Source organism: Cupressus sempervirens, chromosome 9 (genome assembly GCF_028749045.1).
Source record: "Cupressus sempervirens isolate cs-2001-9-10 chromosome 9, ASM2874904v1, whole genome shotgun sequence".
NCBI classification, from domain to species: Eukaryota; Viridiplantae; Streptophyta; class Pinopsida; order Cupressales; family Cupressaceae; genus Cupressus; species Cupressus sempervirens.
In genome coordinates this window covers 631,784,203-631,803,693 of record NC_143126.1, presented here as the reverse complement: position 1 = coordinate 631,803,693, position 19,491 = coordinate 631,784,203, and the positions used below count along the sequence as shown (strand labels likewise).

Sequence of the window (19,491 nt, the reverse complement as noted above, 5' to 3'; positions counted from 1 at the left end):
TGCCAGCCAATAAAGAAGCATACTCTAGTTTAGTTGCTCTGGATGCCGATTGGAACCAAATTTCGCTTGGAACATGTTCCATATCCATTGGATTATAGACACAACAAGTGATCATTTCTGAAATACTTGGGTCTATAAACATATGATCCAAATTGCGTTGTGATGGTGGTTGGTATGTAATCAAGCGCCTTTCTGCCAACATTTGTTATGCAATTATGGATGTATCTCTTGCTTTGATATGGATATTGTAGAGATCCATGGATTGGATGAAGTCCTCTGTTACAATTGCTCTGTGGCACAACATATATGGGCAACAAAATACACATTTCGTTTTATTTGATATCATGAATATGTTGCATCATTTGCATTTAGTAGTATTTTCTATTGTAATCAAGAATATACATAATGGACAGGCATAACCATCCTTATTACTCAAGGAGTATAGATTATATGTTTGAAATCAATGTCAAACTACCTAATTAATCTACTTAGTGAAATAGAACTTTGTAGTTTTAAAATCTGTTGGACTAATCTACTTAGTGAAATAGAACTTTGCAGTTTTAAAATCTGTTGGACTGATTTAATTCTTGATGAAAAATAGATATGCAATATTAGGCTATCGATTTATTGAAGTTTACAACCAAACATCCACTTATTAATATTTTGTTATTGACTTATTGGAACTTACAACCAAACATTTACTTATTGTTTATGGACGAGACGTGAGATCATAGCAAGCACTCTATAAGAAATGTTGTATTTGACTGCCTTGTCTAAGAGAAGGAAAATAAAATGACGTGCTTTGTTTACAAACCATATTTAGTAAGACATTATAATAATAGAGACATTTAATCAACCGTAGGGGTTAATACAGTAATATACAGTTGTAGAGTAAAAGCTCAATGAAACTAATGCTGTAATAAATGGATTATCAAGCTAACATGACCATAATGTATACAATGTTTTTTCTTGCTATAATACTGCAGCTATAATTGATCACATAATACATAGTGATACATGAGAAAGTTCACACAGAATGAACAAAACATGGTATTCACATATCTTGTTTACATATTGTGTTTGATGGAGTTTATAGTGGAAAGAGAAGTGCTAACGAGTCTCGATTTTTCTCTAGTCTCAATTTTTCTATACAATTATACAAATGCCAATGTACAACAATGGATATAGAACATGGAATAATAGATGCTTGGATACTATACAATTGCTGAAAGAGAGCATCGAACAGTTTATGTACAATCATTGTACAAGTATGGATATACAAGTGACGTGCAGCAAGAAAAAACTCTTACAAGTACGGATATACAAGTGACATGCAGCAAGAAACAACTCATCCTTGCATATGGTTATTAGTACTTAGGTTGCCGATTTGTTTTGAAATGTTGTTGTTCTCAGCCACAAAATCTATAACTTCAATCTGCTTAATAGTTGCCTTCAGTCGGTCTACCTTGTTGTATGTCTCTTTCTTAAAAATTAGGCTAAATAAATAATATTTATTTACAGGATTTCTTATGACTCGGCGAGCATAATTGTCATCTTCTCCTGAAGAATCAATCGAATATGGTTCTTTAGCAGTACCATCAAGTAGTTGAGTAGGAACATCATCGAATGCAATGGCCCACATTGTATCTATGTAGTCCTTAATCTTCATTTGCAGTAGATACCTATAATCATACTTAGAATGACTTATGTTATACTTTGTACATGTCCACTGTTCATCTGTTTCCTTGGTGAGTTTTTTATTACACTAATGTTCTCCAAGATTACAAGGGCAAGCCAAATAGTAAAGGTCATCTTCTTTTATAGTTGTGAGAGTGGCCTTCATGATGCAGTGTAAGGGTTCAATCATGCACTATATTTTTTCATGGATATCCAAAATTGTTACCCTTGCTATACATCCCCTCAGAGCAGTTGTTCCAGTTGTATTTGTTTGTAAGCTCCCTCCAACTTTACTATACCAATCTCGGATCTCTTGGGCCTCTTCAATGTTTGGGTCTACCACTACCATAGTAGTAGTGGACGTTGTAACCATCTTTCCATTGTGGTGACTGATGTGGCCTGTCTTTACTGCAACCACAATTTCTTGATGTTGTTCATCCTACTGATATACTTGATTACCCTCTTTACTTGCTAGTAGCCCCCATAGAGTGACATCTATATTGGTGCTAGATGTATCTAATAGTCGTATGGTACACCGTGGGACCTCTATGTGATCTCTTCTTCGTAGGGTTGATGATGGCCCTATGAATGTGACAACTCCAACGATGTCGACAGTCGTGTTATCACTCATATTTGTAATGTCGATGATCGATGTAAAATGAAATTGATGCATTGGGATGGCAGGGTCATCTTCGAGTGTAGAAATCATGGATTCCATTGACAATATGATTTCCACTCCACTATTCAACTTATTATACATCTTATTTGTTGGCTTCACATCTCCACTAGAAATTGTGTACATTGCACCTTTTTCTATATGCGGGAAATGCACCTTAGCAGCTTCATTGAAACTAGTCACACATGTTTTAGACCCTTCACTGTCTACGATATCAAAGCTAGATACTTGTTTAGCACCTCTATGATTTGTATATTCCCTCTTATCACCTTTATGTGTAACACAAGATGTTATTACCCATCTCGTCTTGTATGGATTTAGATCTTTGATAGCTGAAGGGATGGTTGGCCTTTGGGTTGACTTTGGTGGACTCTATATATGAAAACATAATATATGGGGCTTTGTTGAGGTCATATATGAGGCAGTATCAGTACATATCGTAGGCTCTACCTAGCCTTCTATTACTTTTGTTATGGGTCTGGCATTGCCAATAAGTTCATGATTTGTTTCAATGATTTGCATGCTTCCTATTATCACCCACCTATACATAAGATATATTACGGGTTAGGTACCTTTGAGATTTAACATTCTAGTGCACAATGAGCATAATAAGTGCATAATAGTGAGGTTTAGCTGCACTTACCTTGAATTAGTTATTGTTGGGCTGCTATACTTATTTAGTTGCAGTATTGTCCCAATACGTAGTTCATGTTCTGCTATGTGGTGGTTGTATTCCATAAGCAATGAAGCATTAATTTTGTACTCCCCATCTGATATGTCTATCTTGTATCATTTAATTTCTTCCTGCCCAAATCTAAGATCAAAGATTGCAACTATCTATACATTTGGGTTTATCGGTGGTTCTCTACTATGAATGAGCTTGATTGCTCCTTTTGTTAGAAAGGAATCCATGTGTTGTAAATTATCACAAATCCTACAAAACCATTGCATTGATCTTTAACTTAAATAGAGGATTAGTTATGAGATATGGGCAATTGTAAAATGAAAAATAATCATTCTGATGTATGTCAAGCGCGCTAATGTGTTACTTAAACCGCATACCAGAGCTCGAGGGAGTACCTCACATCATACTTTCAATGTGGAAATTTGAGGTTAGCAAAAGCGATAGTTACAAATTCTCCCTCCAAAATTTAAGACGCAAGATTGTCTATCAAAGCAGTTTTTACAGTATTTACTATACCTTTAAAGTCTACAAGAATATAAATATCCGAAAGATGTTGTTGACTAGTGAAGTGAAGAGACTAGTGTAGGAATCTTTATTTCTTTATAATATGCTGAAGAAACTATCTGCCTAGCGTGTTCTTCAAATGCTAGGAAAGCTTGAAAATTTAACCAACAACCACACCTAGAATCATATACTTTAATAGTTTAGACATTATCTACATATTAGAAATTAATGCATTCCGCTAAATGAGTCAACCGTTAAATCATACTAAGCGATATTAAATTCTCACCTGATAGTAGTGGTTCCTATTATAGAATTGTAGGTGAAATTGCAGATTCTCTACAGTAAAATTCTAGTGTCTCTGATAGTAAAGATGTGACATCTTATTGGGGTTTGAGCAGTAGACTGTAGAGTTGCGTTAGTATGATGTCTCCTTAACACATCTCTATGGCATATAGATATGTAATCACAAGGCTGCCATAGGCTGGAATAGAATCAGGCTCTGAGAGGCATAACTTAATTTTTTAAAGGGAACATTATTTGAATTAAGTACATGAGAAGAGGTTCTTGTAGCTTGAGGTTGCTGAATGAAAATTAGAGTGCAGAGTTATTATACAAGCTTCTAGTTGGTAGATTGAGAATTTGAAGAGATTCTTTTGGCATCATTTACTATTTAATAAATTAAGGATATTAATATCTCAGGTGAGGGAAAGCATAGGATGGAAGATGAGTAGCACATTATTGTTTGTAGGGGAATATGATCTTATTCGCAGTTGGCCTGGTACTGATGCTCCAAATAAAATGCTACGTTTATTTCACTTGGTTGAAATTTGTTAGTGTGAAAATTTAAAGTTAATCTTTTGAATACTTTCTTTTAGACAACTCAAGATGGGTGAATTCCTTGTTGATCACAAAGAAGTAGGTTTAATAACCAATCACGAATCCCTTAGTTTCTTTAAGGTAAAATGCACTCTCTGGTTAACAATTTTTTTCCCCAACATAATTATCTTACTTTTTATTCATGGAATTTATATTTTGGTGTCCTAGCTAGGTTCATGATGCAGGTCATATGGTCCCAAGGGATCATCCAAAGGAAGCATTAGGGATCCTCAGATGCTGGACAAAAGGAAATACTCTTGATGGTAGCTCTGAGATGTTAGAAATGATTACAAAGACATCAAAAGAGACTTCTTTATAGTAGTTTCTCAATAAAACCCACAAAATGTTGAAAATTATTTTCATCAATACAAGCTCTTATGTAAATATTTTCATAATTTAGTGCTATGGACACCCATACTCGAGTATATCTGTAGAATCATGAACAAATCTAGTGCTGAAATCATCTATTCTCCTACTTGTTTTATAATGACCATATTAACTGCTATTGGGATGACATGATATTCTATGTTATTTCTCACAAAGCTTATTACTTTATTGACTTTATTCCGAATGCATGCTCAACTAAAGTTCTACAAAACCCTTGTTTAATGCATGGATTTCTCTATTAGTGTTTTCTTCAATATCATTACTTTAGTTATTGAAGGCATATAGAATAAGAATATCAAGAGCAGAACAATTTTTTAACGCAACGTAGGATGCTCTTAGTGCTATACAAAAGCCTTTAAAGGTTTACATAACATGCTTTCCAATGGATCTGCTTATACAGAAGTATTTTTGAACGCTTATACAACAAGATTCCTATCCCAGTGAGGTATTCACTGTCTGGTATCACCACCTGGAATACTGTTTGGAACACAAAATTAAAGATCATGGCTATGCCGTCATCACAAAATTGTGTTACTGTTCTAATAGCTAGAAACGTGTACAACAGTGGAGCATTATTATTTTGCCGGCAACATATTTACCCTTTGAAATAGCAGCATTGTGTAGTCATAGTCGGAAACCAAATTTAGACTATTTGTCCTTTGGTGGCCACATTGTTTCCGAATATCACATAAACTGTGCTATGCAAGCTGAATTGTCCATGCTATAAAATTGGTAATGGCCTATTTCTCGAGTTGTTTTGCAGAATACTACAAGTATCTTGTACATTGCATCTATTGCAGTGACTGCCTCCTCTACCTTGTCGATACTGTAGTTGTCTACAACGTTCTTCATAGAGCATGCCCACCGTAGATCTACGATGAATGCATCACAGTTTGTAATGATGTTTTCAACAACGAACTCAATATCGTTAATCTCGATTGTAGGACCAACGATAGAAGTCAATTCTGCCTTTGAGGCTATAGTATTTATTGCCTGCTCAACATCTGAAGCACCATCATCCCCTGTTGTGTGGATAGTGATAACGTTGTCCTCATCATATGGGTTGTCATCCCCGCTGAGTGTATTGATAGTAACGATGTCATCATCTTATGTGTTTCCGCCATAAGCTAGCAGCACAAACATGAAGGACACAAGTTGAGTTCATCCAAATGTTTGTTAAATAGATTGCAAGAGTGTATACCAATATCTTAATGACTAATGATCGGCATCAAAAAACACTTTCCCTCCCTTATCCAGAGACTGAGACTAGCTTAAAAATTTCTGGTTTTTGTTGACAAAATAATTGCATAAAATTGAAAGCACAATTTCAAACCTTGGATGGGATGTTGAAATCTCACAGCTTCAGCTTGGACTTTATACCAATATCTTAGTGACTAATGATTGGCATTGAAAAACACTTTCCCTCCCTTATGCACAGACTGAGACTGGCTTAAAAAGCTCTAGTTTTTGTTGACAAAATAATTGCATAAAATTGAAAGCACAATTTTAAACCTTTGATGGGATGTTGAAATCACATAGCTTTAGCTTGGACTCAGGAGGATGTTCCTAGAGGTAGCTTAAATAAGACCGAATGTGCTAAACGATGAAACAATGTGATAAGTTGCAGTAGATGCCCAAATAAAAGATGAGCTGAAATAGGGTGTTCTTTAAAAATCATTTATCAAAGTGTTTATGTTGAAATACTAGGCCAATTGTAAGGAATAAGACAGAGGTGAGCTGTTAATGGTTAATGGACACAAGGTTTTCATAGTCCATGAGATAGACTTAAAAACTTTTGGAAAAAAGCTTTTTTCAATGTTTTGGATCAGGCTTCTGTGATCCATCATCAGAATGAGAATAATGAGAAAATAATGAGAAACTGCATAGTTGACTAACTCTAGCCTGAGTGGGGAACTGGGAAGAATGATAAAAATAGGGCCTGTCATAGCTAATTATACCTAGTATGCTATGGAAAACATTCAGCCAATTAATGACGGCTTTCTGGCAAGCAAGGCTACACATGAAATTGGCAGGCTTTCAAGTGAGACATTTTCTAAGGTTACTCTTGCAAATAACAACATTTATATTTCCTCGAAGAGAAAGCTCGCAAGGAAACTTTTACCACAGCTAAGATCAGTGATTGGATTAGAGTTCAGATACACTGTTCAGGGTTTGTCAAATTCCAAAAATAAAGGGAAAAGGACACCAGATAGGTTAGCCCTTTTGGAAATGGTAGAAATAGCTGCAGAGCTGTTCAAAATAAAATGGTCTACAAGGTACCCCCAGGTGATGCAGCCCAAGAAGCAAACACTTGATGATAATGATAAAGATGGGGCACAACTTCATAATAAAAAAACCCAAACAGATGATTCAGAGGTAGTTTTGATGAGTGCAGATGGTCATATGATGATTGCATCTGTTTCCTCATTGGATGAGCATTTAGGCCAGGCCCCCACAATATCATCATTTCATGATCAAGTTATAGTTACCAAGCCGGCTCTTAATTCATCTACCCAATATTTTAAAAGTTGTCATTATAATAATATACTCATAGATAATACAATAGACAATGATGGTCTTAAAGAAAATTCTTATTCTCAATTTATATTAGGTATATTTGAGAGTGTTGGTGACATTCATGGGAACTAAGAGGAACAAATCGGAGACCCACAAAATCCCCATAATTCTATGCAAAGAACATATTCTTTGAACAATACTTATGATATGAACCAGATATACAGAAACTTTGATAGATAAGTCCACGAGACACGACTGGAGTCCATTAGCATAGGACACATAGCTTATAAAATGTCAAGTGACTCGTACCTTAAATGATTTGGCCTGTTGAGAAAATAGTGTTATTTTCCATTACGTAATATAACTGCATACATATTAATATAAATATTATCTTACTAAATTAATTCTCGTCAATGGCTAATATTTAGATCAATAATAATAATTGAATATCACATATCTACCTTTTAAAAAAAAAAATTGCTTAACTTTCAAAAATATAGAGAATGATGTCTGAATTTCAATCTTCAGCAGTACTTTAATATTAGGTGACCAATTCTCCTTCATAGCTAACCATCTATAATGCTGACAGGCTTTGGAGGCATTTTTAACTGATAACTTGGAAATCCATGGTACTAATTAGCAACCACGCCCTTTTCTTATGGGATCTCAGTGACTCCATCTTTAGGAAGACAGTTGCAGGTTAAGATCAAAGCAGTGTTTTTGAAAATGGATTGCCTTTCATGGATTGGCTAATGTCAGACAATATTGAACAAAACTTCTTCTACACAGGAACGTCCAAAGAGGGAAGGGCAATGATTTGAAACTGTCAGTTTATTTAATAGAGCAGAAGTTTCAAAAAAGATTTAAGAAAATGGGTATTCCTATTGCATTATTGATTACTCAGAGGTGGAGAGGTGTTACATTAATTGCTCCTGGAGTCCAAAGCTCCACTTAACTATATTAATGAGAATCGTGACTTAAAAAATAATGGTGGAGAACAGAGTCCTTCTGGTCCTAAGTTTGTGAAGGACTGGAGGAATTGCCAAACTCTGGGAGGGAAGGGCAAACCCTCAGTAGCCATCTATGCCTGTTCCAATTCCGATGAGTGACCACAACGGCTGATAAGAGTCATAATAGAGGATTTTTGTGGGCCTGAGAAGTTGGCAGTTGTGAACTCTATTTGACATGCATTATCCGAGATTCTCAGTAATCATTGAAAGGAAAACACTTCATCCAGTGGTGCCTCTTTTACTTATATGTAGAGAGCCATACACAGGTCTACTGCCTGACGACGTAAAATTTAGAACATTAGCCCCATATATTATATGGGACGTTGTAATCTATCAAGAGACAATGATTTGTTATCCCATCAAGGACCTAACCAAATTAAACGACACCCAAAACCAAAACAAAATTGGAAGCTCATTTTTGTTGGCAAAACATATTATGCACCAAAGTTGGGCATTGCTTGCATATAGATACAATATATTTTGTACAAAATTAGACTATCCTTTGTGGAGTCACAAAAATCCTTAAATAACCCTTAGAAATTGTATTTCCAGCTTCTGTGAAAATCCACAAACAATGTAAAAATTCAATACAAAACGAACATTTCCCCTCTTAATCTCATATTAAGTAATAAATAACATATTATGTATATCATTCAACCATGATACTCAGATATTAAAAACAACACTATTGACAACACACAGAGAAAACTCTATTTTGGGAGCAGAATTTCGTTTTTCACTATTGCTGCATATTTCATTACATATATGAATGGTTTTTCCCGAATTCCTTAATCCTATTCCCTAATTCTAGAAATCAAGAACTCTGATCTAATCTTTATGCTAATGCAGAGGCTGATTAAACTGCTTGTACAAGAGTTCTTTTATTCAAAACTCTGCCTAACATGAAGATGATGCTCTATGTATAATACTACAGCCTGATCCCAGATTATTATGCAATCAAGAAAAAAAAAAAACTCTTGTTAAACTATTGAATACTTTATACAATCATTCATTGATGGAATCAAGCATGATAACTTTTAAACTGTTACAAACTGCAGTGGAACTGGACTTTGAAATTCAAGCAAATTACAAAACAAACAATGGAGCTCTGAGCGCAAACAGAGATCGTGCAAACCTTGGTCAATAGACAATTTTTGTGTTCTTTACTCTTTGACTATCTAAAATCTGGACATTGACAAGATTAATACATGCTCAAAAACCCAATTTCAATACCCGCCAAGAGGAAAACTTGACAGACGGATTGCCAAATAATCCCAACAAAATCTGAGAATGGAGGGTTCAAATTACAATAACCACCCATAAAAAAAGATGACTTCAATGTTCTCCATCTAAAAATGGGTGAGGCAAGGCTAAGACAGGAGACGGGGAAAAATAACAGAATGAAAGGAAATAGTACTAAAATGCAAAGAACAGATGATGTCGTTACCCTGTGAAGCCAACAATTATCAGATCCAAAAAATGAACATTTTATGTTCTGCATCTTGTTTCCTGATCTGAGATTAATGAACAGATTTTACATAACATTGACTCTTGAAATCTAACAGATAAAAGTCGTCTAAGCCCAAATAATCTAACAAGCAAAGATCAGAGATAACCTGCTACTGTGCTGAATGGGTGCAACGTAAGATTGATATCCTGCTGAATTCAATAAAATTTTGAACCCTTCCAATTCCTAAAAACAAAGAGTTCACATTACAAAGGGGATCAACACAATAGATACACTGACAAATTCACTATAACCATCAAATTCACTGTAACCACAACAGAATTAGGGCACAACAAACCTATTCGGATGTGTCTCAAAATCCATGTAATCTCACCCCAACCACTCTGAGGAACCAATTTATACTGCCACAACAACACCGACTGAAATGGTGGTCGCCCAGCCCACATTAATCCTGCTATCTCCATGGCCAAAGCATATATTGCATGGGTGAAAGCAGTAAAAATCATAACACCGGAGCGACAGCAGTAACAATCCCAGCATCTCAGTGGCTTTTGGTGGCCGGAACAATAGGCGAGAAGGCAGGCCACACAAATCAGGTCGAAGCAGCTCCGTGTTGAACCCCGGGCGTTCAAATCTCGGGTTGAACCATTTGCCGGATCGAATAGGACACTTCCTGTCAAAGGGCCCCCAGAGAAGTAGCCTATTGGCTAATAATATTTTAATGTTATAATTGAAATGGATCTCAAAAAATGCCACAAATATCTCATCATCATCATTGTAGTGGTAGCAAGACTCCTCACGATCCTTCATTTATGCGTTGTATCCTCCTTGACTTCTCTGCTTAACATGTTTCTTCCTTCCTTCCACGCATTTTTTGCACTATTCCTACAGATACACAAAATTTCTCTCTCCTGACAGTCGCATACAAGCTCAAATCCCAAATAAACACACACCCTTCCTTACTTTCGCGTTATTCTGTTTTTGTTTTTCATCTCAAAGCTCAAATTGCATTCCATGGCGTCCACCTCTACTTCTGCTGATGATGAGCATAAAAATTCATCTAAAGAAATTTCTTCATCTCCATCTACTTCTTCTTCCCTGTTTTCCTCGTGTTTTAATTGTTGTTGTTTTAATCTCTGTTTGAATCAATCTCATTCCACACAACATAAATCTCCCTCTACTCCTCTTGTTACAAATGACTTTCAAGAGACTGCTTTGTCACCGCCTACAAATGCTTTTCAAGGGCTCATTCCATCTTCATGTCCATCGTCTTCTTTTGCTGCTGCATATTCCATCTCAATGCAAGGGGAAAAGCTTTCGTACGATGTGTTTATCAACCATCGTGGCCCCGATGTCAAACACACCCTTGTAGCCACTCTTTAAAATACCCTCTCTACCATGGGTCTGAGGGTTTTCCTTGATAAAGAAGAGCTTCAATTGGGGAGATTATTTTCCCAAAGAGATTGAAGATGCGATGCAAAGTGCTTCGCTCCACATAGCCATATTTTCAAACAAGTATGCAGAATCCCCCTGGTGTTTGGCTGAACTTGCATATATGCTTAAAACTGGTACGCCAGTCATTCCTATTTTCTACCATCTTCAGCCTGCCCAGGTCCAATATGAACAAGGACTCTATGCTGATGCATTCACCTTGCATAAAAAGAAGGGCCATCATAGCTCTGAAAAGATTGAGGAGTGGAAGAAGGTGGTCAATAGGGTTTCGTACAATATCAGTGAGATCATAAATAAAGAGGAGTAAGTAGCAATTATTTTTCGTTCAGTTCTCGTTCTTTTCTTTCAATCGTATTCTATTTACACTAGGTGCTTCTTTTTGTTCTTTCTTATGCTCTTAGAATAGGTGTAATGGTAAACGAAGTTTGCCCTATTCTGTTTTGTTTTGTTCGGTAACTCAAGAATGTTGTTAATTGTGTTCTATCAGTAATTTAAAATGTTCAATTTTTGGTTGCCAAAAATTCAGTTGGTTTGAATGAAGCTCTCTTAGACATTCAAAAAACAACACTTCAGTCTAGAAAAATCCATCATACTGTGCAAATAGTGGGAATTTGTGTAATGACCTTTCCAATAGGCCACTAAAAAGACCTTAAATTTAATAAACTGCTAAAAATATATTGCTGAATTAAGGAAATTGTATTTCCTTATGCCACAGATCTACTTAAATAACTGATGTAAAATAGTGCCAATGTATTCATTCAATGATAGCCAAATGTTTTTACATATGATATGCAATTTTCAGCATCAAAACATTACAACACGGCACATTACAAACAAACCCTAACTGGCTAAATATAACTAAGAATTTCTTGCAACTACAAACTGAAATGAAAAAACCTAGATTGAGCAAATGCTAGAGGCCAAATGCTGAAGATGAAATGATGAAAATGAAACTCCAATCTGCCCTTAGACTTGCTGATCATACGGCCTACAAGTACAGCCGTACATGTATGGACTGGTATGACACCTAGCAAAAATATCAAATAAGCCCAACTTGAAGGGTTTTGGCTACCGAGGGGCCAAAATGCACCTTATAATCAATTGGTTTGTATTTTTTAACAAATGAGCATTCATATATAAATTTATAATTAATTAATAAAAGTGCATTTTGGTCCTTGTGTAGACAGTGTCAACTTGAAGTAGCTGAGTACCACTTCCAAAGTGCAACCCTTCAAAGGATATTTCACCTCCTCAGTTATTCCAGTCCTTAGGAGGCTCCATTCCTAATGATCAAATGATAATTTGCAGACCAAAATGGCACCACAAATGCTCAAAGAGAAAAGTAGGGTAAACTCAAATCATCCGATGATCAAATGAGAGGACAAGCGTTCTATTTATTTACTCTCCTAAGAAGCCACTAGGAACTTCTACAAGTATCCATAAAATATTCTTATGAAATCTCTTTATAATGCACTTTATAAAATAAAAAGTGCAACTCAACTCAAAACTATAATATTTTGGCCCCACATAACACGTAAAATAAAAAATATAGTAAACACCATCTCTCCAAGAGAAGATAAGACCATCCAATCCCCAAATAATCATCAGAATGACTCTCTCACCAAAACCATCTACCTACGAGATTCTATGATAGGCAAATTCACTGAAAAATAATCATGTCACTAAAAAGGGGACATGACAATCCACCCCTCCTAAAATTGCTTTCCCTCAAGCAATCTCAAAGCTAGATGTTGCAAAATTCTTCTCCTTCCCATGTGGCATCCTCCTCGGGTAAATCTCTCCACTTCACTAAGCATTCTCTGATAGTCCTCCTACGGAGCTACCTCTCTTTGCTGTCAATGATGTACTCAGGAACAAGAACCAATTTCCCTTCATCATCCAATGGAGGAAGAACTACTGAAGGCACAATATGCTGACCCAACACCTTCTTGAGCCATGACACATGGAAAACATTGTGCACCCCGATGTCTATTGGAAGCTCAAGCTCATAAGACATCTCACCTATTTGCTTGATAATCCTGAAAGGGCAAATTTCTAACCATCTGGTTACACTTAAGATTGTAACCATCAACAACTTGCACTTGTAGTCCCTCAAAATCCTCAGTCATAATACCATGATGTTCAACAAAATGTGCATCAATAAAATTGTGTGTAGCACTTGTGTCAACCAAAGTAATAACTCTTTGCCTTGCTAGAACACCACACAGTCTAAAAGATCCTTATTGTTGAATGCTAGACAAGCGTGCCTCCTGTAAATGCAACTCAAGCTCCTCCTTAGTCTTTGGAGCTTTTGCTTCTACCTCTAGCTCTACATCACTATGGTCATCCTCATGTCCAAAACTATCAAAATCTAAACCCTCATAGTAAGCCCACATAACCTTGTTGGCCTTCCCCTTAGGTCTCATAGGATAATCATGATCTCTTTCATAGGGACCCTTGCAGTAGAAACATAGCTTCTTCCTCTGCAAGTCATTCAGTGTCTCCATATCCAAAGGTGTAGTAGACTTACCCTTGGTGTCACCTTTTTTGCCCTTATTTTTATCAAACTTCTTATTGTCCTTGAATAAAGAAGTGCTTATGGAGGTGAACCTACTTGAGGGTGCTGTGAGCTCCATGCTCCATGCCTTCCTTATAGCCACCTACAATAAAGGGGGATCGAATGCCCTGATCCATCCTTTTAGAGATTCAGACAACCCCTTGTGAATAGTATAACCAACCTCCTTTTAAACACATCCTATACCATTATTGATAATCTCTGAAACTCATTTATTTAGCCCTCCAAACTGTCTGTCTGTCTTAGCTATGCAAGATCACAGAAGAAGACCTTTGGGTCTTTCTTATCAAAGCGCTCTACCAATCTATCCACAAAATTCTGATAGGATGTGACCTGATTATGTTGCAATGTAACCATACCATGTAACCACCAATCATGTGTTGCGCCCTCTAAATGCAAAGTGGCATACCTAATAGCATCCATCTCTGACATATGCCTCAATGCTAGGAATGTATCTAACTTATGGATCCAGGCCTATGTTGTCATCTGTCCACTATCATCAAAAGGTGGTAAGGTGAGCTTACTAGCAACTTGCTGCAACTTATTGTCCTGACCTCCTCTAGACCTTCTATTCTTCCTACTACTCCTCATGTGCTCTCTTCTCTAGCTCGGGTAGTGATCAAAATTTAGTATCTCACAAACATGTAGAGGTAGTGCCTCATTCTACATCTACAGCTAGAAGATCATCCTAAAATTCCTCTAGCATATCATCCTCTACTACCTCCTAGGTCACCTCTCTAAGGAATGTATGATGTGTAGGCCTGTCTGCAGTCCATGACCTGTGCCTAGGAGCACTCTGTGAACTTGCTACACTCATGTTATCATGCTCTTATTCCTAATTCCATCTATCTTGTGGATTCATGTGCTCCACCATGGTGGTGAGTGTCTACAAAGTCTGTGCCATTCTGTTTTGTCCTATAACCATTGCTCTGTAAAATTCTCTTTGATCTTCATCCCTATTGTCTCTTGATGGGCTACACTTGTGCCTATCACCCATGGTGTCTAGCTATTATAATTTCTAAACCCTTAGGATGGCAGGATTAGTCTCTGATACCACTGTAATGACCCTTTCCAATAGGCCACTAGAAAAAACACTAAATTTAATACACTGCTGAAAGTATATTGTTGAATTAAGGAAATTGTTGTGCCACAGATCTACCTAAATAACTGATGTAAAATAGTGCCAATGTATTCATTCAATGATAGCCAAATGTTTTTACATATGATATGCAATTTTCAGCGTCAAAACATTACAACATGGCACATTACAAACAAACCCTAACTGGCTGAATATAACTGAGAATTTCTTGCGACTACAAACTGAAACGAAAGAACCTAGATTGAGTAAATGTTGGAGACCGAATGCTGAAGATGAAATGATGAAAATGTAAGTCCAATCTGCCCTCAGACTTGCTGATCATACAGCTTGTATGGACTGGTATGACACCTGGCAAAAATACCAAATAAGCCCAACTTGAAGTAGTTGAATACCACTTCCAAAGTGCAACCCTTCAAAGGATATTTCACCTCCTTAGTTATGCCAATCCTAGGAGACTCTATTCCTAATGATCAAATGACAATTTGTAGACCAAAATGGTGCTACAAATGCTCAAAGAGAAAAGTAGGGTAAACTCAAATCATCTGATGATCAAATGAGAGGCCAAGCACTCTATTTATTTACTCTCCTAAGAAGCCACTAGGAACTTCTAGAAGTATCCATAAAATATTGTTATGAAATCTCTTTATAATGCACTTTATAAAATAAAAAGTGCAACTCAACTCAAAACTATAATATTTTGCCCTGCATAACATGTAAAATAAAAAATATAATAAACACCACGTCTCCAAGAGAAAATAAAACCATCCAATCCCCAAATAATCATCAGAATGACTCTCTCACCAAAACCATCTGTCTACAAGAGTCCATATTAGGCAAATTCACTAAAAAATAATCATGTCACTAAAAAAGGGACATGACAATTTGGAACATGGGTGGCTATGGAAAAATCACACTTGCTAAACAATTATATAATAATAAATACATAGATATGGTAAAGTCTAGTTTTCTATTTGATATTAGAGATGCTGATTCAAAAAGTACATTGCACAAGAAAAAACAAAGATTGGTAGAAGATCTCGGTATTCGAAATATATCAATTGAGAATTTAGAAGAAGGGAAGGGAATTCTCGCCTATCATTTGAAATCTGTAAGGCCCCGTTTGGTTGCTGGAAGATGAGGGCCAAAACCAGGTTATCAGGGGCAAAACCAGGTTTTGCAAAAAAAATTTGTTGTTTGGTTGGTTAAAATTATAACCCGGTTTTCAATTTCATCTTCCAATTTTGGTAAAAAATTGGAAGAAGTTTCTTCCAGTAAAAAGGTGGAATTCGAAATTAAAACCAGGTTTTGAATTTTATGACAGTTTTTTTAATAATATTGTGGGGTCCACAATATATTCATCTTCCGTGTCAACCAAACGAACCATTGGCTTTCCAAACCACAAAACCAGGTTTTTGAAAACCTGGTTATAAGATAATCTGGTTATGTCAAAAATTCATCTTCCCCAACCAAACGGGGCCTAAGGGTGCTCATTGTTCTAGATGATGTGGACAATATAGATCAGATGGATGCTCGAGTGCCTGACAAGGATTGTCTCGGAGAGAATAGTTTGGTTGTTGTGACTACAAGGAAACTCGATGTACTCCGACATTGGGACATCTTATTCATTTATAAAATGAAAGCCCTGGACTGAGCTCATTCCCAACAGCTTTTTTAAGTCCTCTTCCACGCAGTGGATTTGAGAATCTTGTTGAAAAATTCATAAGAGTTTGTGATGGCCTACCATTATCTCTTAAAGTGTTTGGAGGGCTGCTATATGGCAAATCCAGTAAAGAATATTGGGAGTGTGAATTACAAAAGATAAATAGAATATTACCTGATGATATCATAACTAGGCTACAAGTAAGTTATATGCTCTAGATTATGAAGAGAAAGTAGCGTTTTTGGATGTAGCTTGCTTCTTCATCGGAAAGCAGAAAACTTCAGTCATTGCAGCTTGGGATGGATCAATAGGAGCTGGGCTGTGTATTTGGGAAGGTCTCTTTAATAACTGTCTTGATGAAGTTGATTATTATAACAAAATAAGGATGCATGACCACTAATGATCAATCACCTTACCGTCTCTGGTCTCCTCACCAGATTATTAATGTTGACAATGAAGTGCAGGTAACATTAATACTAATCTTTGTCTGCCTATATATATTCTATTCTTGTTCCCCTGAAGTTTAATAATGTTCCCATAATTTTTTGCTTTCGTTTTTTTTCTTTTGTTGAATTTAAAAGGGAGTTTCAATTCGAGCAATAATGATAGAAACAGCAGATTCAACAAGCGAGGTTGAGCAGATTCCCCGATGTTCTGCGGGTGGAGAGCTCATTGTTAACACAAATAGAGGATTGCGTACTCTGGCGCCCTCTTCAGTAGGATTAAAATTTCTTAAAAGTCATGGGAAATGATTATAATCAGTGATTGGTGATCTGTCAAGAGATCTGATATGGCTTCAATGGTTCGACATTGAACAGAGAAACCTTGCCTCATTAAAATTATTGAAAAATTTGAGGGTTTTAGATCTCAGTGAAAAGATATATAGGAAAAATCGATTGGAAGAATTGTGGGAGAGTGGGAGCAACGTAAGTATCTCGTACAGATTCTCTTCGATATTTTTTAAGAATTTTCATTTTCAGTCAGTCTCATGGAGAATTTGTTGCAGGCTCCTGTACAGTTAAGAGAGTTGCTAATTTACAGCTGTGGTGCATTCCAAAGATTACCAGAATCAATAGGATGTTTCAGGCATTTGAAAAAGATAGTCGCAGATAAGAAAGGAGTGGAGAGTCTGCCCGATGAATTTTGCCGTCTTGAATCACTGGAGCACCTGGAGTTACGTTCAAGTAGAGAGCTATCATTACTACCCAACAATTTTGGTGATTTGAGAAATCTGAGGCACCTTGATTTGAGCTTCTGTAAGGAATTGAGGAAGTTGCCAGTCTCTTTCAAGGAGCTCTCACTTCTGCAACACCTCAACTTAGACGGGTGTTCCGAGCTCAGTCTAGAATCAGAAATGTTAGAAGCAATGGCACAACTAGAGTATTTGAACCTCTCTCGCTGCAGGCAAATGGAAGGGTTGCCTCGTAACATCACAAATCAGGCCTACCTGAGAGAGCTATATTTTTCTGGTGCAGATGGGTTGAGGGAGATACCAGTGAACATTGGCCAACTGAGCAAGTTGCAAAGGATGACCCTCGGAAGCCAGTTGTTGGAAAGTCTGCCAACATCTATTGGGGATTTGTCTTCCTTGACTCATCTTCAAATTAATAATTGTCCTAAACCGGGATGTCTACCCGAATCTTTGGGGCGTTTTAATCTCTTGGAGAAGTTATACATAGAATGTTCAGGAGTGAAGTCCTTATCAATTGTAGCGCGCAAGACTTGCATCTCCAAAGACTGTTATCCAGGCCTTGAATTTCTCAACCTTAAAAGAAATAAGCGTCTAACAGAGATAGATGTTCAGTCAACTACACTGAAGTGGATGGAATTGCAAGATTGTGAAATGTTGAGGAAGATAAGGGGTATTGATGGTCTGCTGAACATTCAAACGCTGATCATAAGTGGGTGCCCTGAGTTGGAGTTTCTTCCCAGTTTTGCACAATTAGCTTGTCTCAAAAGCTTTGAACTGATAGGGTGCTAGGGAGTGCAGAGAATAGATGGGTTGGAACATTGCAGAGCATTGGAGGAGGTGAGAGTGCAGACGAGGTGGGAAGAGGCAGGCATACAAAGTTTGGAGGGCACGGGAAGATTGAGTAAAGTGAGTCTCAAAGCAAACAGCAGAGCAGGTGTTGAAGATTGCATTCAAAGCATACGGGTAAATATTAAATTACAGTTTATTGGTAAATAGAATTCTAATCATTTTCAAATTAATTGCACAATATTGACTGACTCTGTTGAATTGCCTTTTAAAGAATTTGCAGAGGCGGCCGGAGAAAGTATGAATATGCACGCGGGCGGTCCCTGATGCGGCCTCGCTTCTTAACTGCTTTGACTTTTCCGATCTCTCCGTCGTTGGCTCCATTGCTAACCACAAACTGAGCCCTAAAAAATTATTGCTCGGGGAATCGCTGAAACCGTCATACACAGCGCGGTGCATTCTTGTATGCCTTCTTGTGAATTGTGAATCTCCAGCGGCTTCCTTGTATTTGATTTGTGGTCACTCGATTGATTTTGTGGAGTTGGAGGAGGGGAAATGGGTATTTATTACTGTCACAACACAACATTCTAGAATTTTGAATAACAATAATCCACTTCAGATAGCTTTTGAACTTGAAAATCTTAGAGCAGATTCAAAAGGAGAAGTGGAGAAAGCATTGCTGGTGACGGGGGAAGAGGAGAGAGTTATGGAGGCTTTCGCCTATTTATGGGCATTATTATCGGATTAATACATACTCCTCATACTCATGGGAAAGGTATTGCTAGCACTTGCATCCGGAAGAGTTACAAAAGAAGGATTTCAATTTGGAAATGTATAATTTAGTTATTTGAACAACTTTAATATTTTATTTAATATATTACTTCTAATTGAAGAATTAGTTTGAAATGTACAATTGTTGAAACAATT

The 19,491-nt window shown here is 36.8% G+C and overlaps 2 protein-coding genes and 1 pseudogene across 2 annotated transcripts; 1 reads left to right on the top strand and 2 right to left on the bottom strand.

Annotated features, from left to right (window-relative positions):
* Positions 1 to 1,348: 1,348 nt before the first annotated feature.
* LOC149540299 (replication protein A 70 kDa DNA-binding subunit C-like) lies at positions 1,349 to 2,479 on the bottom strand. The gene is made up of 3 exons (XM_089802672.1): positions 2,212 to 2,479; positions 1,904 to 2,085; positions 1,349 to 1,663 (listed from the first exon to the last, which is right to left on the bottom strand). The coding sequence occupies exons 1-3, from the start codon at positions 2,477 to 2,479 to the stop codon at positions 1,349 to 1,351; spliced, it is 765 nt and encodes a 254-aa protein (XP_089658798.1).
* A 2,668-nt stretch (positions 2,480 to 5,147) lies between these two features.
* On the bottom strand, positions 5,148 to 11,454 carry LOC149540298 (uncharacterized). The gene is made up of 3 exons (XM_089801424.1): positions 10,138 to 11,454; positions 9,949 to 10,025; positions 5,148 to 5,932 (listed from the first exon to the last, which is right to left on the bottom strand). Exon 1 carries the CDS (start codon positions 10,608 to 10,610, stop codon positions 10,197 to 10,199), a length of 414 nt encoding a protein of 137 aa, XP_089657550.1. The 5' UTR covers positions 10,611 to 11,454; the 3' UTR covers positions 5,148 to 5,932; positions 9,949 to 10,025; positions 10,138 to 10,196.
* LOC149540297 (TMV resistance protein N-like) lies at positions 10,815 to 19,312 on the top strand (annotated as a pseudogene).
* The last annotated feature ends 179 nt before the right edge of the window (positions 19,313 to 19,491 follow it).

Excerpts from the sequence above, each read along its gene's own strand:
- LOC149540299 (XM_089802672.1), bottom strand. The coding sequence starts at position 2,479 with ATGTACACAATTTCTAGTGGAGATGTGAAGCCAACAAATAAGATGTAT. Across the intron at positions 2,086-2,211 it reads TCACATAGAGGTCCCACGGT|TAAAGACAGGCCACATCAGT; the intron begins GTACCATACGAC and ends TTGTGGTTGCAG. Across the intron at positions 1,664-1,903 it reads TGAGGGGATGTATAGCAAGG|ATTAAGGACTACATAGATAC; the intron begins GTAACAATTTTG and ends CTGCAAATGAAG.
- LOC149540298 (XM_089801424.1), bottom strand. The coding sequence starts at position 10,610 with ATGAAGGATCGTGAGGAGTCTTGCTACCACTACAATGATGATGATGAG.